This window comes from Diceros bicornis, chromosome 21, assembly GCF_020826845.1.
Source record: "Diceros bicornis minor isolate mBicDic1 chromosome 21, mDicBic1.mat.cur, whole genome shotgun sequence".
NCBI lineage: Eukaryota > Metazoa > Chordata > Mammalia > Perissodactyla > Rhinocerotidae > Diceros > Diceros bicornis.
This window is the reverse complement of record NC_080760.1, coordinates 57,309,189-57,334,903: the sequence shown is the minus strand read 5'-3', so window position 1 is coordinate 57,334,903 and position 25,715 is coordinate 57,309,189. Positions and strand designations below refer to the sequence as shown.

General features: G+C 43.3%; 1 protein-coding gene across 1 annotated transcript; it reads left to right on the top strand.

The window, feature by feature from the left end:
- The first annotated feature begins 1,606 nt into the window (after nucleotides 1-1,606).
- Nucleotides 1,607-24,028, top strand: ZNF251 (zinc finger protein 251). The gene is given in 5 exon segments (XM_058565215.1): nucleotides 1,607-2,781; nucleotides 3,219-3,332; nucleotides 22,431-23,275; nucleotides 23,278-23,945; nucleotides 23,947-24,028. Coding segments are annotated over 5 exon segments (1,911 nt in total). The 5' UTR covers nucleotides 1,607-2,579.
- Nucleotides 24,029-25,715: the final 1,687 nt, after the last annotated feature.

Here is a 25,715-nt window from a genome sequence, read left to right as displayed (position 1 = left end):
CAGCTCAGCCAATAAGAAAAGCCGCAGCTCAGCCAATGAGAAATGCTGCAGCTCAGCCAATGAGAAATGCCTCAGCTCAGCCAGTGAGAAACACTACAGCCCAGCCAATGAGAAACACTACAGCCCAGCCAATGAGAAACACAGCAGCTCACCCAATGAGAAATGCCTCAGCCCAGCCAATGAGAAACACAGCAGCTCAGCCAATGAGAAATTCTACATCTCAGCCAATGGGAAACACAGCAGCCCAGCCAATGAGAAACATCACAGCTCAGCCAATGAGAAGCTGTTGCTGCCCTGAAGTGTTACTTCCCCCCAACAGACTTCCCTTCAGAACAGCCCCTCCCTGCTCCCCTTTTTCTCTATAAAAGCAGCTCCCCTCCTTTTGTTACTCCCCAAGGTGGGGCCTTCTGCTGGTGGCAAGACATGCCAATAGTCAAGAGGCAGGGTGGTAGGAGAAAAAGGACTTTATTATTACAGCTTGCTAGCAAGAGGGAAGATGGCCGACTGATGTCCAAAAGAACCATCCTAAGAGGGCACGAAATCTTACAGTAGTTATATAGGCCATTGGGTTATTGGGGAGAGGGTTAGGAATGTTGACCTTCTGGTGTTACAGACTGGGAGTGCCACACCAGATCTTTCAGTTTTCACTGATGATGGCTATCAGCATAGATTCTCTGTTCGGGAGTCATCACATTCCTAAGTAATTCAAAAATGCAGTTATCATCTTATCGCAGCTGGGAGGTACATGCACAAGCAGGGGTCCTAATATCTACAGAGCAGTTAGATCTCCCAGAGGGTGTGTATCCAGCTGGGTTGGTCTATCAGAGGTCATTCAAAGTTTCAATAGAGTTTTTCTTTTCTACAATATGGCTTCCCTTACCTCAACCTTGTCTTGAGCAGGTATCACTTTCTTTTCTGGATTTCCCTAGGTTCATCATAGCATGCAGTACCTGAATTGCAATTCTTTTGGCTAGTCCACAATAAACTCCTTTTGAGGATAAAATAACATGCAAATTTGCTTTTAAGTTGACAGCCCCTTCCCCTCATCTGCAAGGCTGCCTCAAGTGCTACTTTTTAAACCATGTTTTATTTGAACATCTTTATTTGTGAATGTGTTGTTATTTAGAGGAATACATAAGTGGGAGCGCGGCCTGCCAACTGGAGATATCAGGCGAGAAGTGTGACCCCGAGGGGCCAAGAGGTGCGTGGGGCGGGTCCCGCTACGCCCCAACACCTACTCCCTGGACTGGAGCAGAGAAGTGGGAGGAGAATCAGCGTCCCACAGCGCTGACGCCCACCGCCTGCCCACCCGCTTCCCTCGCGCACGAGGCTTGCTCTGAGCCGACCAGAGACGCCGCGCCGTCCTAGAGCAGCCCCAGAAGTGCGGGGGGCAGGGCCGCGCTGCCGTTTCCGGCGTCGGCGATCTCGGGGGTAAGACGCCGGCGCAGGCGAGGGCGCCCTCGCGGCCACCTGGGTAGGGGCGGGGCGTCCCCCGCGCGCAGCTCGGCCCCGCCCCTCCGCCTGGCCCCGCCCCCGGGCTCCTACTCCCGCGCTGTGGGCGGGGCGGTGGGCGCGAGCGGCCCGCGGGCTCCCTGGGAGACGGGGCGGGCCCCGCGGGCCGAGGTGTGTCCAGGCGGAGTCTCGGGAGGTCCCAGCCGAGGTCGCGATGGCGAGGGGCGGCCGCGCCGAGGTTTAGGGGGAGACTTGCTTGGCGGAGGGTCGGCCCGACCGGCCTGGAGCGCGGGAGACGCGCGCCCTGTGCCTGCAGTCCTGGCGGCCAGAGCCCGCGGGCCGGAGCCAGCGAGGCCGCAGGGCTGTGGAGGAGGCCGGAGGGGAGGCTGTGGGGAGTGAGGATGCGACCGCAGCCTGGCCTAAGGGGCGGCGAGGACGCGGGAGGCCGACCCAAGGGGCTGGGGACGAGGGCGTGAGAAGGCCGGCCCCGTCCGCCCTCCCACGTCCTCTCCCGCTTGGTGGGGCCAGGCTGGGGGCTGCGCGGCCTGTCCCGGGTGCGGCTCTTCGCACCAGCTTGGCCCGGGAAAGTGGCCCACTGGAGCTGCCAGCTTCCACCCGCCGGGGCTCTCCTCTGCCGGTTCTGGGGAGTTTCCGTGTACCTCTGGGCTATCGGACACGCGTTGGCTCGTGCTGCAGTGACCTGCCTCTGACCAGCAACTTCTACGGCGGACTTGACGCGTGGCTGCAAGAGGCCACTGCAGGAACCCATTTCTGCCGTCCTTCACCTGGCCCCCCTCTACACCCGTGGGCCATGGGAGTTAGTGGAGTGACTTAATGACACTGGGGCTGAGTGTGAGTCCCCTTCCCCTGAGGGTGCGCTAGGGAAGGCCCAGGCCAGGGCAGCAGGTCCTCAGGTCCTGAGTCTTCCCTGAGACCCCGCTCCCCCAGGATGGCAGCGGCACCTCGGTGAGTTCACCGTGAGTTCACCGTGCTCCCTGCCCTCCCTCGCCTGGAGCCGTGAGCCCCGCGCCCGGAGAAGGCGACAGTCCTAGCACGCAAAGACAGGGGCCTGGGATTGCATCACTCCCTCCCCCAGCGAGAGGGGCTCTGGGGCTCAGCTGGTCCCCATGGCGCAGAGGCCGGCGGGTCTGCCCAGTGGCGCGGCCCCGGGTAGCGGCCACTTGTCGTCGCAGGAGGCGGAGCCGCTGACCTTCCAGGACGTGGTCGTGTACTTCTCTCGCGCGATGGGGCGGCGGCGGCTGGGCCCGGACCAGCGGCCGCTGTACACGGACGTGATGCTGGAGAACTACGGGCACGTGGCCTCGCTGGGTGAGGCTCTCCGCCTGGCCCGCGTGGGGGCCTCTAGGGAGCTGGGAGGAGGGGCTGCTTCCGCACTTTGGAGCCCAAAGAAGAGGGTCCGGCCCCTTGTCCCCAGGTACCGCATATTCCCGGTGGGAGAGCCTGCCTTGCTCCCGATTCCAGCGACTTCACTCCGCGCTGCCCACGCCCACACGTGTGCCTCTAGGGGTGGGAGGACTGAGGAGTGAATTCTACTTCAGCGTTCACCCCTGCCTCCCCTGACCAACCCCTTCTTTTCCCGCAACAAGCCCACACTTTGTGACCCCGCCCCACCGCGAGAGCTCCCCTCCAACCTGCCCAGGGTGGTCCCGAGACTGCACTTCTCACCTGGCTTGAAGACCCGGCGGGGAGTGGCCTGCCCCAGCTCCAGGTCCACACCAGCTCACCCAGGGCCGTGTCCTCAACAGGACTCCCTGTCCCTAAACCGGAGCTGATCTTCCAGCTGGAACAAGGTGAAGAGCTGTGGGTCCTGGATCTTCTGGGAGCTGAGGAACCGGAGGCCTTGAGCGGCTGCAGGACAGGTGAGAGGTTGGGGGCTGCCCCAGAGTGGGGTGCTGGTTGGGTAATGATGCTGACTTCCCTGGGCTCCTGGGGGCAGCCTCAGACGGACACAGCAGCCTATACTTGTGCAAACATAGGCACACGCTGTAAAGGCTCTCATCTTACTGCTTTGTTTGCTTTGCCTTTAAAAAATGTACAGTTCTTCTGATTATTAGAGAAGTTTGCATTTAGTGATTTCCTCTGTGGTTAAACCTTGTAATAGCCTCATTCCCTCTTTCTACCTTCTTACCCTCTTTCTTTAGACAATAGCTATTGGTTCTCCACCAGATTCACCTGTAAAATAAACATATTCTTTTTTGCTCCATCTGCCAATTTTAGTCAATAATATTCCTTTTTGTTTTTTTAATGTTTACCTTTGAACTTGATTCTACTGTTTGACTTGTCAGCTCTAAGTGTTCACTTTCACTTCCAGCTACTGAGACACCAGTGACTGCTCTGCTTTCCCTTTTTCTCCCAATTTTTGGTCAATTGTATTGTTTGTACATTGTCAAAGCATATAATACTTCTTCACTCGTATCCCCTCTTTTGTTAGTGCCTTAGATCTACAGCTAAATGTATTGTTTGCCCCTGGTCCTTTTACCAAAATTTTCTCCATCGTCTCTGGGTTGGATGGTTACTATCTTCTGGTAGTTTACTCAGAAAGGCGCTTATGAATAATATAGCCACAATTTGTGCACATTCAAAATTGGTTATATGAGGCCTTTAGTTTCTAAAAGTAGAAGCTTTGATCATTGACTTGAGATATTTCTTATAGGCAATTAAAGTTATAAATTTTCCTCTAAGCACAGCTTTAGATGCATCCCACAAATTTTTAATATGTTGTAGTACTTTTATTATCATTTAGTTCAAAATATTATCTAATTTTTCTTCTGTTTCTTCTTTGACCCAATGATTATTTAGACATGTGTGTTTAATTTCCAAATAGTTGGTGTTTCCTAGTTCTTACTGTTATTAATTTGTAATTTAATTCTATTGCAGTCCAGAACATCCTCTGTGTGATTTCATTGTTTTTACATTTATTTGTTATTGTTTTATGACTCCAAATTTGGTCTATCCTGGTAAATGTATCATTTGAACTTAAAAAGAATGGAGATACTGCTGTTGTGGGGTTTATAAATATCAATAGAGTGGGGGTGTTGATGGCATTGTTCACATCCTCTGTGTCTTTGCTGATTTTTTGTCTAGTTACTCTTTCAGTTGCTAAGAGAGAGGTGTTAAAATATCCAGTATGATTGTGGAGTTACCTGTTCCTCCCTTTAATTTTTTCCATGTTTCTTTCATGTATTTTTTTTGTGTGTGTGAGGAAGATCAGCCCTGAGCTAACATCCATGCTAATCCTCCTGTTTTTTTTGCTGAGGAAGACCGGCTCTGAGCTAACATCTGTCGCCAATCCTCCTCCTTTTTTTTCCCCGAAGCCCCAGTAGATAGTTGTATGTCATAGTTGCACATCCTTCTAGTTGCTGTATGTGGGACGCAGCCTCAGCATGGCTGGAGAAGCGGTGCGTCAGTGCGTGCCCAAGATTTGAACCCGGGCCGCCAGTAGCGGAGTACACGCACTTGACCGCTAAGGCACGGGGCCGGCCCTCTTTCACGTATTTTGGGGCTGTGTTATTGGTGTCATTCACATTTATGATTATCATTATAAAGCATTCCTCTTTATCTCTGGTCATAAATTTTGTTTTGAAATATATTTTATCTGATACTAACATAGCAACTCCAGCCATCTTATGCTTACTGTTAGCATGGTATATCTTTTTCCATCCATTTAATTTCAACCTAGCTGTGTCTTTATACTTCAAGTGAATCTCTTGTAGACAGCCCACAATTGGGTCTTGTTTTGTTTTTTGTTTTTTGGGTTTTTTTGAGGAAGATTGGCCCTGTGCTAACATCTGTTGCCAGTCTTCCTTTTTCTTTTTCTTTTTTCTCCCCAAAGCCCTGGTACATAGTTATGTATCATAGTTGTAGAGGTGTAGCTCTTCCATGTGGGACATCACCTCAGCATGGCTTGATGAGCGGTGAGTGGGTCTGCACCCAGGATCTGAACCAGTGAACCCTGGGCCACTGAAGCAGAACGTGCAAACTTAACTGCTATGCCACTGGGCTGGCCCCTGGGTCTTGTTTTTTAATCCATCTTGACGATCCTTGCCTTTTAATTGGAGTGTGTAGCCCATTAATATTTAATATAATTGTTGATATGGTTCAGAAAGGCATTTGTGAATAATATTTTATTTTTTATTTTATAGGTATCTCCTCTGTTTTGTGTTCCTCTGTTCCTCTCTCTAGCTGTTATTTGGGTTATTTGAACGTTTTTTAGAATTCCATTTTAATTTTCCTATTTGCTTTTTTTTTTTTTATTTTTCCCCCAAAACCCCAGTAGATAGTTGTATGTCATAGTTGCACATCCTTCTAGTTGCTGTATGTGGGACGTGGCCTCAGCATGGCCGGAGAAGTGGTGCATCTGTGCGCGCCCGGGATCCGAACTCAGGCCGCCAGCAGCGGAGCGTGTGCACTTAACCGCTAAGCCACAGGGCCGGCCCCCTATTTGCTTTTTAAGTAATCTTTTTGCATGTTTTATAGTGATTTTCCTAGGGATTAAATATTCCTACTTTAGTTTTTGCAGTCTACTCACAGTTCATTATGTCCTACTTCACAAAAAATCCAGAAATCTTGCAACCATTCCCCATCCTTTATGTTATCGTTGTTATATGTAATATATCTATGTATTTTTTAAAACTCTACAAGAAAATGTTATGTTTAGTTTTAAACAGTTTTGTAGTTTACAAAAAATTAAGAGAACAAAGGCCAAAAAATAGTCTTTTGCGTTTACCCCAATATTTTTCGTGTCCAGTGCCCTTCATTCCTTTCTGACGATCTGAGTGTCTGCCAAGTGTCATTTCCCTTCAGCCTGAAGAACTGCCTTTAGCATTTCTTGTGGTGCTCATCTGCTCCGTCAGTTCTGTTAGTTTTCTTTTATATGAAAATGCCTTTATTTTCCTTTCATTCTTTTTTTTTAAATCACCTTTATTGAGGTATAATTTACACACAATAAAATGCACACTTTTTTGTGTGTGTGTGTTTGTGAGAGGAAGATCAGCCCTGAGCTAACATCTGATGCCAATCCTCCTCTTTTTTTTTTCTGAGGAAGACTGGCCCTGAGCTGACATCCGTGCCCATCTTCCTCCACTTTATATGGGATGCTGCCACAGCATGGCTCGACAAGCGGTGTGTCGGTGCGCGCCTAGGATCCGAACTGGTGAACCCTGGGCCGCCGCAGCGGAGCTCATGCACTTAACCGCTTGTGCCACCGGGCCGGCCCCCCTTTCATTCTTGAGTGATATTTTCTTTGGATATAGAAATCTGGATTCACAGAGGTTGGTTTGTTTTGTTTCGTTTCATTTTTTCACTCAGCACTTGAAAGATGTTGTTCCACTCTCCTGGCCTCCATGGTTTTTGATGATGAGTCAGCCATTAATTGCATCATTGTTTCTCTGGATGTAACAGGTCATTCTCCTACTTTCAAGATGTGCTCTTTGGGGGCTGGCCCAGTGGCGTAGCAGTTAAGTGCGGGTGCTCCACTTCGGTAGCCCAGAGTTCAAAGGTTCGGATCCCAGGCGTGCACTGACGCACTGCTTGTCAAGCCATGCTGTGGCGGCGGCCCATATAAAGTAGAGGAAGATGGGCATGGATGTTAGCCCAGGGCCAATCTTCCTCAGCAAAAAGAGGAGGATTGGCAATGGATGTTAACTCAGGGCTAATCTTTCTCACACACACACAAAAAAGATGTGCTCTTTATGTTTGGTTTTCAGCAGTTTGATTATGATGTGCCTCCATATGGGCTTCTTTGTGGTTATTCTTCTTGCTGTTGTTTAGCATCTTGATTCTGCAAATTTCTGTCTTTATAATCAAATTTGGGAAATTTTTGCCTTTATATCTTGAAATTTCTTTCTGCACTATACTCTCTCTGGTCTCCTTCTGGGATTCCAATTATACATATGTTTGACTATTTGATGTCATCTAACGGGTCCCTACAGCTCTGTTTATTATTTTTAAAGTCTTTTTTGTCTGTGTTCTTCACTTCAGATAATTAATCTAGATTCAAGTTCACTTATTCTTTCCTTTGTCATGTCCACTTGTCTCTTAAGTCCATCAGTGAACTTTTTAATTTAGAAATTGTGTTTTTGAGTTCTAAAATGTGCATTTTGTTCTTCTTTATTGTTTATATTTCTCTGCTGAGACTTCTCACTTCCCTGAGATTTTCATGTTTTGTTTTACTTCGTTGAGGATAATTGTAATAGTTGCTTTAAAATCCTTGTCTGTTAATTCCAACATCTGGTTCATTTCAGGGTCCAACTTGGTTGATTTTCTTTTCTCATGAAAATGTTGCATTTTCTTGGTTCTTTGTGTGTTGGCTAATTTTGGAGCGGAGATTCTGGATTCTGTTATTTTTCTCTGATGAGCATTACTCTCTTTATTTAAGCTACTTTTCATGGCTGGGCTTGCACTGAAAACTTTGTTTCCCATGCAGCCTCTGTGGTGTCTTCAGGCCTTTTGTTCTTAGCTGGGCTGCTTTGAGTCTGTCCTGTGCATGTGGTTCAGGCATCAGTCAGAGATGTGGGTGGAAAGAGTTTGGGGTGCCCCTTTCTGGCTCTTTCCTTTCCAGGAATCCTCCATTATCTTTAGAGTTCACGGTACCTGGCCTCTCGTTTCTGGCTCCCCAGGCCGCAAATGCTGTGTGTTTTTCCACCTGTGCCCCTGCCTCTGCACCTGCCTCTGCACATGGCAAGGCTGCCCTTAGCCTCAGGCTGCGAGCGATGGAAGGGGACTTACTCTAATGCCCCGGGCCCCTCCTCTGAGTGGGTGTGCACCTCCACCAGCACACATCAGCTTCTGTTCACTCCACTACCTTCAGATGGTTGCTTTTTGTGTTATGTCCAGGTTTTATGGCCATTTTCTGCAGTGGGTCGGGGAGGTTGTCCAGTAGCATCTTTGCCCATCATACTCAGAGGCAGAAGCCATATGTGGCCTTTATGCTTAAAAGACCGCCTGACTGGATGTAAAATCCTTGGCTCACATTTTCTTTCCATAAATAAGTTGGAGGTCTTATTCCACCATCTTCTGGCATCAAATGTCACTGACACCAACCTGTCTCCTTTCCCTTCTAAATGAATTGGCCTCTTCACCTGGATGCTCCGCCAAATTCTTTATCTTTAAAGCCCACTGACTTTGTTAGGGCATGCCTCAGTGTTTATTGTTCTGGGTCAGTTTGCCCTGGTGTTTAGTTTGCCCTCTCAGTATGTAGATTCAGGCATTTCATTTCAGAAAAGCATTCTTGAATTATAGGTCTGTTTGTCCTGTTCCATTTATTTAGTGCTCTTTGGAGACTTTATCTGTCTCTACATCTATCATTTTCTCTCCAATCCTTTAAAAATTTATTTCTTTATCTTTGTTTGGTGTGGTGTCTGTTCTCCCTGCAGTCCTTCACTAAACATTTTTTTCTTTCCCCTCCCCCTCCCACTCTGTCAGTCTGTTCTCTGCCTCCTGTCTGGCCCTCACCTCCTAGAGTCTAGCTGTCTGTTGAGTTCTGGTATTTCTGCTTGTGAAGTCCTTCATAGCTTCAAGTTTTTGTTTGTTTTTTAATTCATGTTGGCATGTTAGGTTACCATTTCCTTTTGCGTCATGACAACATTTTTCTGATGATTTTTCATTGGTGTAGGGAAGTTGGGTTGCTCTTTTTTGTCTGTACTCCCTGTTATTCTTTATGGCTTTGTGAAGACATGAGAAGATTCAGAACTAAACTGTGTTTCTACTGAGACATGATATTAAAATCCAAGTTTATGATTTTATATTTCCTTCTAGGTTGGGGTGGGGAGAGGGATCTATGCCCTTCTCCACAATTACCCATTTAGATGCTTGAGTTTTGTAAAGGTTCCATAATGTTTCTTCTAATCTATTTTCATCTTCATGTAGTTTATTTTATTTACATGTTATCTATCACTTAGCCAATATTTTAGTATAGTGAACTTCTTTGGGATTTTTTTATTGATGTGGACTTAAGTAACATTCTGTCAATATTCCTGTTAAATGCAAGCAAACGATTATTACTACTAGTACTACTATAATGTTACTTAGTATAATTTGCTTTTGAGTTCCGATAGGTCCTAACATTCAATCTGATGCAGCTGGCCAAAATTTTCTTTTTACTGTGACCTGTCAATCACACATAGGTTCTGGATTCTCTAAAATTTATATGCAATGCTTTCCCCCCAACATCTTATTATGAAACTTTTCAAAGATATATCAAAGTTGAAAGAATTTTACAGTGAACACTTGTATGCCTGCCCCTGGATCCTGCCTCTAATGTTTGCCTGTGCTTGACTCCCATGTGTTCACACATCCCTCCATCCACGTAATCTGTTGCTGCTTTTCAAAGTAAGTCGCAGACATCAGTTCACTTCCTTTTCATACGTGTGTATCATTATCGGGAGACAAGTATTTCTTCAGTTTTTTCTTTTGAGGTAAAATTTACATAAGTGACATGTACAAATCTTAAGTGTAAATTTGCTGAATTTTAATAAATAGACACATCCATGTAAACCAAACCTCCAGCAAGATATAAAACATCATCGTGGGGCCGGCCCCGTGGCTTAGCGGTTAAGTGCGCGCGCTCCGCTGCTGGCAGCCCGGGGTTCGGATCCCGGCGCGCACCGACGCACCGCTTCTCCGGCCATGCTGAGGCCGCGTCCCACATACAGCAACTAGAAGAATGTGCAGCTATGACACACAACTATCTACTGGGGCTTTGGGGGTAAAAAAATAAATAAATAAAATTAAAAAAACAAACAAACATCATAGTCACCAGAAAGTTCCATTGGTGTGCAGTACATTTTATTGAGGACACGTATGTCTTTACTGGCTAGAGAAAAATTAAGAGCTGAATAGTTTTATAAAACCGTGGTTCCAATAGCCACTGTTTTGTGGTAATTTTGACTAAAGTGTTGATTGAGCTATTCTAAACTTGTAGTGGAATTAGGCTGTTATATATGGTTAGTGCCACACGTAGAACAAGATGCCCAGTGTGGTGTAGCTCTGCTGTCCAGTTGTCACCTGGATCATCGCAGGTGGGATCTGACATCATGGGCTCCCCTCAGGGCTCATGGGAAGACTTGGAGCCCTGTCTGGGCCGGTGGAAGGAGGATGGGTCCTAAGGAAGGATGGTGCTGCGCCGGAGACAGTGTAGGTGCGATGGTACCCCTGACAGAGAGGCAGCGCCCGCAGGGTGGCCGGGTGTCCGAGCCACGTGGGCATCCCTTTCAGTCGCGTGGGAAAAGGTGATTCTGCTGGGTTTTCTCCTGCAAAAGAGCAGTGGTGAGCGCAGGCGTCCTGCTTTGACAGTAATTACCCCAAACTCCCCAGAGTCTGTTGGGGGCAGGGTGCCTAGGCTGAACCTGATGGGCGTTGGATGCAGGGAGAGGAGTTCTCAGCACCGAGCGGTGTCTCCTGGGGAACCACAGGCACGCTCTTGTCCGTGTCCTTGTGCCTTCTGATCTTCTCTGCGGGGCTCTGGCAGTGCCTGCACGTGGACTGTGTCCAGGCTGTGGTCACAGGGACGTGCGTTAGCGTCCTCCGGCCTCCTCCCGTCCTGCTCTGAGTGGTTTCACCTGACATGCGCTGTCCCACCGCGGGGCCCCGGTGGCCGCAGAGCCTGGGCCGCGGCGGGTGGCGCCTGGCTGCGCCCGGCCGGTGCGGGGTGCGTTCCCCGAGTTCAGGGCCGGCGGTGACGTGAGCGCGGAGGCTCTGCTGGGCCTGTCGGGACGCGCGGGACGGTGGCTGAGGTCACCCGCGCGGGACCGGGCCGCGGCGGCGCAGCCTCTGCGGGGTCAGGGACCTGCCGCGTGCAACGTTGTTACCCGAGGGGTCTCAAGAAAGGAGGTCAAGTGTTTGTGACAGCGTGAGACCTATTTTTAAACTTGTATTTACGTTAAAGTAAGACATCAGGGAGGAACCTAGCGTTTAACAGGGAATTTGTACGATTGCTAAAAGCAGAACATAGGAAAAATGATGTGAAAAATGGTGGGGTTTTTTGCCAGTTTTTCTTTTAACTTTCATAACAAGGAGCTTTACGGTTGAACTCTGTTTAAAAATTTTTATAGAAATATCAGCATTTATTATCTCAGTTTTGAAATAGTCTTAAGATTCCCAAATCATTTATGAATGACACGAAAAAAAACCCACATTACTAGCAAAATATAATGCAAAATTAACCTTAAGAATCACTAAACATCAATTGTTTAAAAATTGTATAAATCTTTATATTGTACTCAGATCAAGTGGACAAAGTTTATTGGTCTACAGCATTTTACAATATTGTTGGAATTCCTTTGTAATAAGACTCCACTCAAAAGGGTCATTTGTATTTTTATTTAAAAAATTATATTACATTTACTAGTAACCCATGTTCGTGCTGCATTTCCATACAGTTAGTCCCAGTTTAGATAAGGGTCACTTTGTTGTTATTATTAAACCCATTTTAAGAAATATAAGCAGTTTTAGTTGTTTTGGTATAAAAGTCCAGGTCTTCACATGGATTAAAAAGTACCATATCTATGTTTCATTTTCAGATTGTCTGGTAATGGTGCCCTTACCAGGGGCATAAAAAACAAAGCCACTTTTAAGGGCATTTAATTTTCCATAGAGATTTTCTTTATTTTAATCTCATGTTTCAGGTAATGCTTTTTCAAACTGAGAAATGTACATTTTCGCATCTTCTTGTAGTGTATGTGTTTTTTATTTCATGTTAAAAATTTCAAATCTTATTTACGTAAGAATTTTAAAGAAAATTATTATCACTTATTTCTGAAAGAGAAAAGTGTAGCTTAAAGTGGATGAGCGTTTGCCCCAGCTGGGCCTGACTTCGCAGTCCGAGCTCTTGACCAGTGAGGAAGTAGCCCTTGGTGCCGGTCATGGGGAGGTGCCTGCTCTGTGAAGCCAGGAGAGCGCGTGGATTTAATTTATTCTCCATCGTTCCGTTGTCTGTCATTGACCAGTCTTGATTGACCAGTCTTGATATCCAGGAAAGCTAGTCTTCCACCTCCTTGTCTGTCTGTCCACATTGGTATCTTACCTATACTTGACCCTTTGCGTTTCCATATTAATTTTAGAATCAGCTTGTCAAAAAAACAAAAAAATAGTTGGGCTTTTGGTCAAGGTTGCATTAAATCAATTTGGGGAGAAATGGATATCTTTACAATCTGAATACCCCAATCCATGAACATGTTATATCTCTTTATTTACCTAGGTCCTCTTTAATTTCACTCAATAATGATCATTTTTCTGTGAGAAGGTCTTTTATCTCTTTGATTAGATTTACTCCTAGGTGTCTGATGTTTTTTCTATGCTAATATAGATGGTATCTCTCTCTTTCTCTCTGTTTGTTTTGTTTGTTTGTAAATTACTTTTATTTGTCCTATATATTACAGTCAGGGCAGTATATTAATTTTTTTCTTTAAAAATACTTTTTATTGAAATGTAATATACATACATAAAAGCACACGACTTGTAACTGTATCGCTTACTGAATTTTCATGAATCGGACCCAGCCACGTAACCACCAGATTAAGAGACAAAACATTAGCAGCACCCCAGAAGCCCCCTTTATGCCACTTCTGGTCACTACTGCCCCCCAGGGTAGCTACTAAGTTTTGCTTGGTTTTGAACTTTGTATAAATGGAATTTATATAGCACATATTCTTTCGTGTCTGGCTTCTTTCACTCAAAATTACATTTGTAAGATTTGTCCGTGCTGTTGTGTGCTCTTGTGGTTCATTCATTCTCACTGTTGTGTAATCTCTTCCGTGGGTTTGCCGTTATTTAGTCATCCATTCTGCTGTTGATGGGCATTTGGGTGGTTTCCTATTTGGGCTTAAATGATATCTTTTCATTGTAATTTTCTACCTATTTATTTTTAACTACTTTTTGTACATAGAAATGTAACTAATACTTTGATTTTTTTATTCAGCAAACTTGATAAACTATTATTAATTCTGGTAATTTACCTGTGAATGATGATTTCATTTCTTTCTTTCTAATCTTTGACTGTTGTATTTCTTTTTGTCTTATTGCTCTGGTCTGGCCCGGACAATACCAAATAGAAAGTGATGGCAGACATACCCAACCTCTAGTGGAAACTTCCACGTTCACCAGGAAGTATAGTGTCTGTTGTAGGTGTTTTTGTAGATACCAATCTTATATTAAGGAAGTTTCCTTCTGGTCATAGTTCTCTAAGAGTTCGGGGGTTTGTTTTAATGAGAAATCAGTGTTGAATTTTATCAAAAATTCTTTCTGCATCTGTTGAGACAATCATATGATTTTTCTCCCCTTTTCTATAAGTGTAGTGAGTTACACTGATTGATTTTTACTAAACTTGCATTCCTGGAATAAACCCAACTTGTTATCCTTGTTATGTATTACTGGTTTTGATTTATTAATGTTTTATTTAGGGTTTTTGCGTCTGTAATTTTGAGTGAGATTGGCCTGAAATTTTCCTTTCTCATATTGCTGTTGTCAAGTTTTGGTATCAAAGTTGAATTAACCTCACAAAAGGAATTGGGGCATATATCACCTCTTTCTATTTTCTAGATGTAACTGATCAAGAATTAAAGAGAAAAGGAACAAATAACCAAAATGAAAAAGGAGGCATCAACACACATACTACAGACATATGATAAAAAGATACTTTGACCACATTTGTGCCAAAAATTTTGAACATTAAGATAAAATGTAGGGCCAGCCCCGTGGCTTAGTGGTGAAGTGCACGTGCTCTGCTGCTGGCGGCCCGGGTTCGGATCCCGGGTGCGCATCCCGGGTGCGCACTGACGCACCGCTTCTCCGGCCATGCTGAGGCCGCATCCCACATACAGCAACTAGAAGGATGTGCAACTATGACATACAACTATCTACTGGGGCTTTGGGGAAAAAAATAAATAAATAAATAAAATTATTTTAAAAAAACCGATAAAATGTATAGGGCCGGCCCCGTGGCTTAGCGGTTAAGTGTGTGTGCTCCGATACTGGTGGCCCGGGTTCGGATCCCAGGTGCGCACTGACCCACCACTTCTCCGGCCATGCTGAGGCCGTGTCCCACATAGAGCAACTAGAAGGATATGCAACTATGACATACGACTATCTACTGGGGCTTTTGGGGAAAAAAAAAAGGAGGAGGATTGGCAATAGATGTTAGCTCAGAGCTGGTCTTCCTCAGCAAAAAGAGGAGGATTAGCATGGATGTTAGCTCAGGGCTGATCTTCCTCACAAAAAAAAAAGGGCAGAAATAATCATTAAAAAAAAAGATAAAATGTATAAGTACCCTAGAAAAGTACAATGTATCAAAATTGACACAAGAAAAGGTTAACTACGTAATCCTGTAAGTATTAAAAAAATTGACTCAGCAATTTAAAACCCTTCCTCAGAGAAAATGCCAAGCCCAGATGGCTTCACCAACTGGTACTAAACATGCAAGGAAGAAACAGCACCTGTCTTACATATATATTTTTAAATCTTGGTTTATGCAGTATATATAATTTGAGAACATGATTTTTACTTTATAATAGATCGTGGACTTTTAATTATATGTTGTTCTACTATATGATTTTAATGGCAGAATGGTGTTCCATTATATGAGTAGTCTATAACCAGTTTAACAATCCCCCATTTTTTGGACATTTGGGTTGTTTCTTGTTTCCTCACAATTAAAAAGGGCTCTTCAGTGACTGTTTGAGTCACCATCTCTTTGTGCATATGACTGTGCACTTAGGAATAACTCCTAGAAGCATACTTTTGGGACAGAGAATATGTCATATATCAATTCTTTTGGTACCTATTTCCAACTTTCTCTTTAAAAAGTCATATTTATTTATAGTCCTACCAACAGAAAAAGACAGTGATTGTTTCTTCAATTCTCATCAACACTGGGTACTATTTTTTTTTTTTTTTTGAGCAGCTGTGTACCTCTAAAAATGGCTATTTTTTTTTTATTGATGTTTTAATGGTTTCTAACATTGTGAAATTTTGGGTTGTACATTTTTGTTTGTCCATCACCCCATATATGACTCCCTTCACCCCTTGTGCCCACCCCCCACCCCCACTTCCCGGGTAACCACAGTCCAGTTTTCTCTGTCCATGTGTTGGTTTATATTCCACATATGAGTGAGATCATACAGTGTTTGTCTTTCTCTTTCTGGCTTATTTCACTTAACATAATACGCTCCAGGCCCATCCATGTTGTTGCAAATGGGACGATTTTGTCTTTTTTTATGGCTGAGTAGTATTCCATTGTATATATATACCACATTTTCTTAATCCAATCGTCAGTCGAGGGACACTTAGGTTGCTTCCACTTCTTGGCTATGGTGAATAATGCTGCAATGAACATAGGGGTGCATAAGCCTCTTTGGATTGTTGATTTCAGGTGCGTTGGATAGATTCCCAGTAATGGGATGGCTGGATCATAGGGCATCTCTATTTTTAATTCTTTGAGGAATCTCCATACCGTTTTCCATAGAGGCTGCACCAATTTGCATTCCCACCAGCTGTGTATGAGGGTTCCTGTTTCTCCACATCCTCTCCAACATTTGTTGTTTTTTGTCTTGGTGATTATAGCCATTCTAACGGGCGTGAGGTGGTATCTTAGTGTTGTTTTGATTTGCATTTCCCTGATGATTAGTGATGTTGAGCATCTTTTCATGTGCCTATTGGCCATCTGTATATCTTCCTTGGAGAAGTGTCTGTTCATTTCCTCTGCCCATTTTTTGATCGGGTTGTTTGTTTTTTTGTTGTTCAATTGTGTGAGTTCTTTATATATTATGGAGATCAACCCCTTGTCAGATGTATGTTTTGCAAATATTCTCTCCCAGCTGGTTGGTTGTTTGTTCATCTTGATTCTGGTTTCATTTGTCTTATAAAAGCTCTTTAGTCTGATAAAGTCCCACTTGTTTATTTTTTCTTTAGTTTCCCTAGTCTGGGTAGGCATGTCATCCGAAAAGATTCCTTTAAAACCAATGTCAAATAGTGTGTTGCCTATATTTTCTTCTATGAGTTTTATAGTTTCAGGTCTCACCTTCAGGTCTTTGATCCATTTTGAGTTAAGTTTTGTGAATGGCGATAGCACATGGTCCACTTTCATTCTTTTGCATGTGGCTGTCCAGTTTTCCCAACACCATTTATTGAAGAGACTTTCCTTTCTCCATTGCATGTTCTTAGCACCTTTGTCGAAAATTAGCTGTCCGTATATGTGTGGTTTTATTTCTGGGCTTTCAATTCTGTTCCATTGATCTGTGTGTCTGTTTTTGTACCAGTACCATGCTGTTTTGATTACTATTGCTTTGTAGTATGTTTTGAAGTCAGGAATTGTGATGCCTCCTGCTTTGTTCTTTTTCTTTAGGATTTCTTTAGCTATTCGGGGTCTTTTGTTGCCCCATATAAATTTTAGTATTCTTTTTTCTATTTCTGTGAAGAATGTCATTGGGATTCTGATTGGGATTGCATTGAATCTGTAGATTGCTTTAGGTAATATAGACATTTTAACTATGTTTATTCTTCCAATCCACGTGCATGGGATATCTTTCCATTTCTTTATGTCATCGTGGATTTCCCTCAATAATGTCTTGTAGTTCTCATTGTATAGGTCCTTCACCTCCTTGGTAAGATTTATTCCTAGGTATTTTATTCTTTTTGATGCAATTGTAAATGGTATTATCTTTTTGAGCTCTCTTTCTGTTAGTTCATTATTAGCATATAGAAATGCAACTGATTTTTGTAGATTGATTTTGTACCCTGCAACTTTGCTGTAGTTGTTGATTGTTTCTAATAGTTTTCCAACAGATTCTTTAGGGTTTTCTATATATACAATCATGTCATCTGCAAATAGTGAGAGTTTCACTTCTTCGTTACCTATTTGGATTCCTTTTATTCCTTTTTCTTGCCTAATTGCTCTGGCCAAAACCTCCAGTACTATGTTGAACAGGAGTGGTGAGAGTGGGCAGCCCTGCCTCGTTCCTGTTCTCAGAGGAATGGCTTTCAGTCTTTCCCCATTGAGTATGATGTTAGCTGTGGGTTTGTCATATATGGCCTTTATTATGTTGAGGTACTTTCCTTCTATTCCCATTTTATTGAGAGTTTTTATCATAAATGGATGTTGTATCTTGTCAGATGCCTTCTCTGCGTCTATTGAGACGATCATGTGGTTTTTATTCTTTGTTTTGTTGATGTGATGTATCACGTTGATTGATTTGCGGATGTTGAACCATCCCTGCGTCTCTGGTATAAATCCCACTTGATCATGGTGTATGATCTTTTTAATATATTGTTGTATTCGGTTTGCCAATATTTTGTTGAGGATTTTTGCATCAATGTTCATCAGCGATATTGGCCTGTAATTTTCTTTCTTTGTATTGTCTTTGTCTGGTTTTGGTATCAGGGTGATGTTGGCCTCATAGAATGATTCAGGAAGTGTTCCATTTTCCTCTATTTTTTGGAATAGTTTGAGGAGGATGGGTATTAAATCTTCTTTGAATGTTTGGTAAAATTCACTGGAGAAGCCATCTGGTCCTGGACTTTTATTTTTTGGGAGGTTTTTGATTACTATTTCAATCTCTTTACTTGTGATTGGTCTATTCAGATTCTCCATTTCTTCTTGGTTCAATTTTGGGAGGTTGTATAAGTCTAAGAATTTATCCATTTCTTCTAGATTGTCCAATTTGTTGGCATATAATTTCTCATAGTATTCTCTTATAATCCTCTGTATTTCCATGGTATCCGTTGTAATTTCTCCTCTTTCATTTCTAATTTTATTTACTTGAGCCTTTTCTCTTTTTTTCTTAGTTAGCCTGGCTAAGGGTTTGTCTATTTTGTTTATCTTCTCGAAGAACCAACTCTTTGTTTCATTAATCCTTTCTACTGTTTTTTTGGTCTCAATATCATTTATTTCTGCTCTGATTTTTATTATTTCTCTCCTTCTGCTGGCTTTGGGCTTTGTTTGTTCTTCTTTTTCTAGTTCTGTTAGGTGTAATTTAAGGTTGCCTATTAGGGCTTTTTCTTGTTTGTTAAGGTGGGCTTGTATCGCTATGAGTTTCCCTCTCAGGACCGCTTTTGCTGCATCCCATATGGTTTGATATGGCATGTTATCATTTTCGTTTGTTTCCAGATAGTTTTTGATTTCTCCTTTAATTTCATCAGTGATCCATCGGTTGTTCAGTAGCATGTTGTTTAATCTCCACATTTTTGTCACATTCCCAGTTTTTTTTTCCTGGTTCATTTCCAGTTTCATAGCCTTATGGTCTGAAAAGATGCTTGTTATGATTTCAATCTTCTTAAATTTATTGAGGCTTGCTTTGTTTCCCAACATATGGTCTATCCTAGAGAATGTTCCATGCGCGCTTGAGAAGAATGTGTAGTCAGCTGTTTTTGGGTGGAGTGCTCTGTATATGTCTACTAGGTCCATCTCGTCCAGTTTTTCATTTAAGTCTAATATTTCTTTATTAACTTTTTGTCTGGATGATCTATCCATTGCTGTAAGTGGGGTGTTAAGATCCCCTACTATTATTGTATTGTTGTTGATTTCTCCTTTTAGGTTTGTTAATAGTTGTTTTATGTACATTGGTGCTCCTATGTTGGGTGCATATATATTTATAAGTGATATGTCTTCTTGATGGAGTGTCCCTTTTATCATTATATATTTCCCTTCTTTGTCTTTCTTAACCTGTTTTATCTTGAAGTCTACTTTGTCTGATATGAGTATGGCAACACCTGCTTTCTTTTGTTTGCCATTAGCTTGGAGTATTGTCTTCCATCCTTTCACTCTGAGCCTGTGCTTGTCTTTAGTGCTAAGATGTGTTTCCTGAAGGCAGCATATTGTTGGGTCTTGCTTTTTAATCCATCCTGCCACTCTGTATCTTTTGATTGGAGAGTTCAATCCATTTACATTTAGGGTAATTATTGAAATATGAGGGCTGAATGTTGCTGTTTTGTCATTTATTTTCTGGTTCTTTTGCATTTCCTTTGTTTCTTGTCCCATTTGTTTTGGACTGCCAATTCAGTTTGGTTGTTCTGTCTTATGATTCTTCTAGTTTTCTCTTTGTTTATCATATGTGGTTTTAATTTGATTATTTGTTTAGTGGTTACCTTGAGGTTTGGGCAAAAAATCTTGTGTATGAGATAGTCCATTATCTGATAGCCTCCTATTTCCTTATACTAAGTCAATTCAGTCACTTTCCTCTTCCCCTTCTAAGTTGCTCTTGTTATACCTTATTCTATCTTGTGTTGTGGCTGTGTGTTTACAGTGATGAGGTTAAATTTATTTTTGGTGAATTTCTTCCTTTGATCTTTGAGTTTAGTATTTAAGTGGTTGCTAACCTATTCCGGTAAAGATCTACTATTTCTCTGATTTTGTCTACCTACTTTTCTCCTTACTCCAAGCTTTGTGTTCCCTTTCTCTTCTTTTTTTCAGGCCTGAGGGCCTTCTTGAGTATTTCTTGTAGTGGGGGTCTCGTGGCCATGAACTCCCTTAGCTTTTGTTTATCTGGGAGAGTTACTATTTCTCCATCATATTTGAAGGATATTTTTGCTGGATAGAGTATTCTTGGCTGAAAGTTTTTGTCTTTTAGTATTTTGAATATATCATTCCAGTCTCTTCTAGCCTGAAAAGTTTCTGTTGAGAAATCCGCTGAGAGCCTGATGGGAGTTCCTTTGTACGTTATTTTTTGTTTTTGTCTAGCTGCCCTTAATATTGTTTCTTTGTCGTTGACCCTGGCTAGCCTTACCACTAGGTGTCGTGGTGAAGGCCTTTGTCTGTTAATATATATAGGCGTCCTGTTGGCTTCGCTTACTGGTATTTCCTGCTCCTTCCCCAGATTTGGGAAATTTTCAGCTATTATTTCCTTGAATAGGCTCTCTGTTCCTCTTTCCCTCTCCTCTCCCTCAGGAATACCTATAATTCTTATGTTACATTTTCTAATAGAGTCCGATGTTTCTCGGAGTCTTTCTTCATTTCTTTTTAGTCTTAGTTCTCTCTCTTCTTCCATCTGGGGTATATCTGTATTCCTATCCTCTAAAGTACTAATTCTTTCCTCCATATTGTCAGCTCTGTTCTTTAAAGATTCCAGATTCTCCTTTATCTCCTCCATTGTGTTCTTCATCTCCATCAGCACTGATAGGTTTTTCTTTATGATTTCAATCTCTTTTGTGAAGAAACTCCTAATCTCATTTAATTGTTTGTCTGTGTTGTCTCGTATTTCGTTGAGTGTTTTTATGATAGCTATTTTGAAATCTCTGTCATTTAGTTTATGGATTTCTGTGTCTTCGGGGTTGATTTCTGGGTGCTTGTCATTTTGTTTCTGGTCTGGTGATTTCATATATTTTTGCATTGTGGTTCCTGTGTTGGTTTTGATTTTCCTCATCCTGGAAGTCTCTGGTTGCAATTTCCACCTGCCGCCACTGTCTGGTGGTAAAGGGCTGTGTAGTCTAAGCCCCCTGCGCTCTGCCCCAGTTTTTCTGCTGCGATCCGCAGTTTTGTTTTGTTTTGTTTTGTTTTGTTTCCCCACTGCGATCCACGGGTCCAGTCCAGTTTGATCAGGTTTGCCTCGGATCGCTAGATCTGGTCGAGCTGCAGACTCCGGGTTGCGGGGAGGGGGGAGCTCTCTTTTGCCCTCTGGGTCCCTGACGTGGGAGGCTTCTCGTTTGCCCCTCGTTATCCGCTCTCTGGGGTGCTCAGATGTTGATGGTAGCCCTGTGGCTCCTCTGAGCCCTCTGTGCGGGAGTTTCCCACTGGCTGAGAGAGCCCGAAGAGCTACAGTTTCCCGCCGAGGGCCGCCCCTCCCCCCTCTCTGGGAGCCGTGCGGACCGGATCGCTGATCTGTTGGGGAGGGAGCGGAGTTCTCCTTACCTCTCCCCACTTCCTCTGGGGGCCCAGAACGGTCCGCTCTCAGATGTGCGGCAGTATGGATCCCTCTGCTCTAGCTTTTCACTGTCTAGGATTCCGTTGTTGGTCTGTGGCTGTTGCTTTTATTGTATCTTGTGGGGGAAGAATTCACGGGAAAGCTCACTCCGCCATGATGCTGACGTCACTCTGGGTACTATTTTTTTTAAGTATTTAGAATAAAGTCTAAAGTTCTTGAGTTTTAGTGTCTTCGTGATCTGTTGCCTTCCCCATCTTGCTGCTCTCTCCTCACACTTCTTGCTCTGTCCATAGTGAGTTTCTTTTAATTTTTGAACCTGAGTTTGTCATACATCACATCCAGGCCCTCGTGTCTGCCACTGTTAACTGTCATCTTCAGGTTTTAGCTTAAACCTCACTTCTTCCCAGAGGTCTTCTCTCACCACGTAGACTAGCTTGGAGCCCATGATGTATTTTCACATATTTCCATGTAATTCCCATGTCACATGGTTTATCGTCCTTGTTAAAAATTTACTTGCTTAATTATCTGTCTATCTGAACAGAACGTAAGCTTCATGAGGTCAGAGACTGTATTTGTCTTCCTCACTGTGATATTCCTTACCTAGCACATGCCTGGCCTTCTGTTTTGTTGAGTGGATTAATTGCCAGTTTTATAGGTGAAAAATAATAATTTGTCTTAATTTCTATTTCTTTAATTACTAATGAGTTTAAATATTTTTATCCTGTTGATTGGCCATCTTTACTTCTTTTTTTTTTTTTAATAATTTTATTTATTTATTTTTTCCCCCAAAGCCCCAGTAGATAGTTGTATGTCATAGCTGCACATCCTTCTAGTTGCTGTAGTGGGACGAGGCCTCAGCATGGCTGGAGAAGCAGTGCCTCGGTGCGCGCCCGGGATCCGAACCCCGGGCCGCCAGCAGCGGAGCGCGCGCACTTAACCACTAAGCCACGGGGCCGGCCCTTCCATCTTTACTTCTGAATTCTGCCTGCCACTTATTTTTCTATTGGAGTGTCTACCTTTTGCATGACAATGTATAGGAGCTTTTAACACATTATGGATATTGTTCCTGATAGATGGTTTTCTCTAGTAATTCGTTTATGCTTTGTGTAACAGATTCTGAGACTGGGACTGAGAAGGAAGTATTCATTCTAAACCAGAAGTGTTCTGAAGAAGTAAAAACCCCAGAATTGATAGCAAGAAGATTCTCAAGGGGTAATCCACAGGCACCCAAGGTGCAGGAAGCTTGGGACTGTAAGGGTCAACTAGAAGGACACCTGGGAAATTCTGATGGGCAGAATTTGAGGAAAACCCATCTTCACAAGAGAGGTTTTAGGAAAGAAACTGTTGTGTGTAGGGAAAGCTCTCCAGGAGAAAAAACCCAGGAGAGTGGGGCATTTGATAGAAACTTGAATCTGAACCAAAATGTTGTTAGACTTCAAAGAAATCAAACAGGATAGAGAGACTTTACATGTGAAACATGCAGCAAAACCTTCAAATATAATTCAGACCTAACTAGACATCAGAGAAGTCACAGTGGAGAAAAACCTTATGAATGTGGTCAGTGTGGCCAAGCCTTTAGTCATAGCTCAAGCCTTCTTATGCACCATCGAGTTCACCCTGGAAATAAACCATTTAAATGTAATGAATGTGGGAACACTTTTGGTCTCAATTCCTACTTCCTCCTCCATCAGAGAATTCATACTGGAGAAAAACCTTTTGGGTGTAGTGAATGTGGGAAGGCTTTCAGTCGAAGCTCAACTCTTCTTCAACATCGTGTAATTCACACAGGAGAGAAACCTTACAAATGTAATGAATGTGGAAAAGCTTTCAGCCAGAGCCCACAATTAACACAGCATCAGAGAATTCACACTGGCGAGAGACCCCATGAATGTAATCAGTGTGGGAAGGCCTTCGGTCAAAGTCCAAGCCTTTTTCTCCATCATAGGGTTCATACTGGGCTGGAGAGAAACCCTATGTATGTAATGAATGCGGCAGATCCTTTGGTTTTAACTCTCACCTTACTGAACACGTAAGGATTCACACTGGAGAAAAACCCTATGTTTGTAATGAGTGCGGCAAAGCCTTTAGTTGTAGTTCAACTCTTGTCCAGCATCGAAGAGTTCACACTGGGGAGAAACCCTATCAGTGCATTGAATGTGGGAAAGCTTTCAGTCAGAGCTCACAACTCGCCCTACACCAGAGAGTTCACACTGGAGAGAAACCCTATGAATGTAGTGATTGTGGGCAAGCCTTCAGCCGGAGGTCAACCCTCACTCAGCATCAGAGAATTCATACTGGAGAGAACCCCCGTGGATGCAGAAAATGTGGTCCAGCGTTTGTTCACAGCTCCAGCCTTAGGCCACATGGCCAGATTCTAACTGGAGAGAAGCACTCTGTGTGTGATGGACGTAGCAGAGCTTTCAGCCATGCCGCAAACCTCGTTCTGCATTGGATGATTCACACTAGTGAGAAGTCCTTTGGGTGTGATGAATGTGGAAAACCTTTCAGTCCCACTTCACAATTCATTGAACATCAGAAAATTCATGCTGGGGAGAAGCTCTATAAGCACCATGGATGTGGAAAAGCCTTCAGCCAGAGCTCACAACTCACACTGCATCATCGAACTCGTGGGAGAGAAACCCCCTGTAAATGGTGAATCTGAAAGGTACTTTATTCATATCAAAAAGGTTTTCTAAGAAAGACATTTTTAATGTGATAAATGTGGGAAACAATTTAGCAATTGTTCCTTTTATGTTGGATAGGATGGCATAATGAAAGTCAAGTAAGAAGGTCTAAATGTTACTAGCAAAGCAAACGGTTCAGATGACTATTAAGTCATTAAATTGGGAAGTAAACATACTAGAATTCATTCTGGAAAGTAAGGTTGATGTGCAGAGGTCAACATTGTGCTGGAAGGTGACCTGTGTGCTCAGGTGGCCACCAGGAACTTGTGGTGAATGAATGGAGGCCGTGAAAAGGGAGCTTGCTCAGTTCTGCACTGACTCAACCTGATGTGTTTTGCCTCAGCTCTGCCCTCCTACCTAAGCCCAGACTTGTAGCTGAGATTATCTAGTTTCATTCCTACACACCTGCCTCCAGGTGAGTGCTGAGAAACTTGCCCCTTGGGCACATCCAAGCCTTATTTCCCCTCCTCAGGATGGTCTGGCTCATCTCCCCACCAACCCACAGGGTAACTGCAGGTGGGAGTGCCTTCCTTGCCTGGAGCCCCAGTGTGTGCATTTGTAACATCACTTTGGTTTATTTTTTCATCCTAAAGAGCTCTACAGTTCAGCCAAAGAGGGTACCTCGGGGCCAGCAAGGCAGGGGGCTTCCAAGTAGCTCTACTTTTGAAAATTATAATTATTGATGAGTCAGGTTTATTGAGGTATAATTTATATGCAATAAAATTCACTCTTTTAAACATACAGTTCTATGAGTTTTGACAAAAACACACAGTGATATATCCACCACCACAATCAAGATATAGAATATTTCCATCAACACCCAAAATTCCCTTGTAGTCAACTCCTCTTCATCCCCAGCCCCTGGAAGCCACTGGTTTGCTTTCTTTCCCTGTAGTCTCACATTTTCAGAATCATTTTGTGTGTAGCTTTTGGAATCTGGCTTCTTTCACTTAATGTAATGTATTGGAGGTTCATCCATGGTGTTGCATGTGTCAATAGTTCATTCTTTTTTACTGTGCAGTAGCTTTCTGCTGTATGCATATGGCAGTTTATCCATTCACCCATGGAAGGATATTTGGGTTGCTTCCAGTTTGGGGCAGCTATGAATAAAGCTGCTGTAAATATTTAAGACAGGCTGTTTTGGGAACCTAACTTTTCAGGTCTCTTGGGTAAACAGCTAGGAGTGGGATTTGGTTTATTTATTTATTTATTTTTCCTTTTTCTCCCCAAGGCCCCAGTAGATAGTTGTATGTTATAGTTGCACATCCTTCTAGTTGCTGAATGTGGGACACTGCCTCAGCATGGCTGAACAAGCGGTGCGTCGGTGCGCGCCCGGGATCCGAACCCAGGCCGCCAGTAGTGGAGCGCGCACGCTTAACCGCTAAGCCAGGAGGCCGGCCCCCTGCATTTGGTTTAATATTTGTTCTGTGATTTGCTTGACTTATTCCACCTGCTCATGTTCTCTCTCTCTTGTTATATTACTAAAATTCTTGAGCACAGAGCATCTTCTAAGTTTGGGTTTGGCTAGCCCCAGTGTGGTCTGTGTGGAAGGGTCTGCAGACCTCATCTGAAGGCCTGCATTCTAGTCCCCTTCTGCCTCAGGCTTCCTCTATGACTTTGGGTAAAGCATTTCATCTTCTAGGTCTTTTTCCTTGTCTCTAAAATGGGGATAAAAATACCTACCCCATTTAACAAATATCCTTCAGAAAAAGTA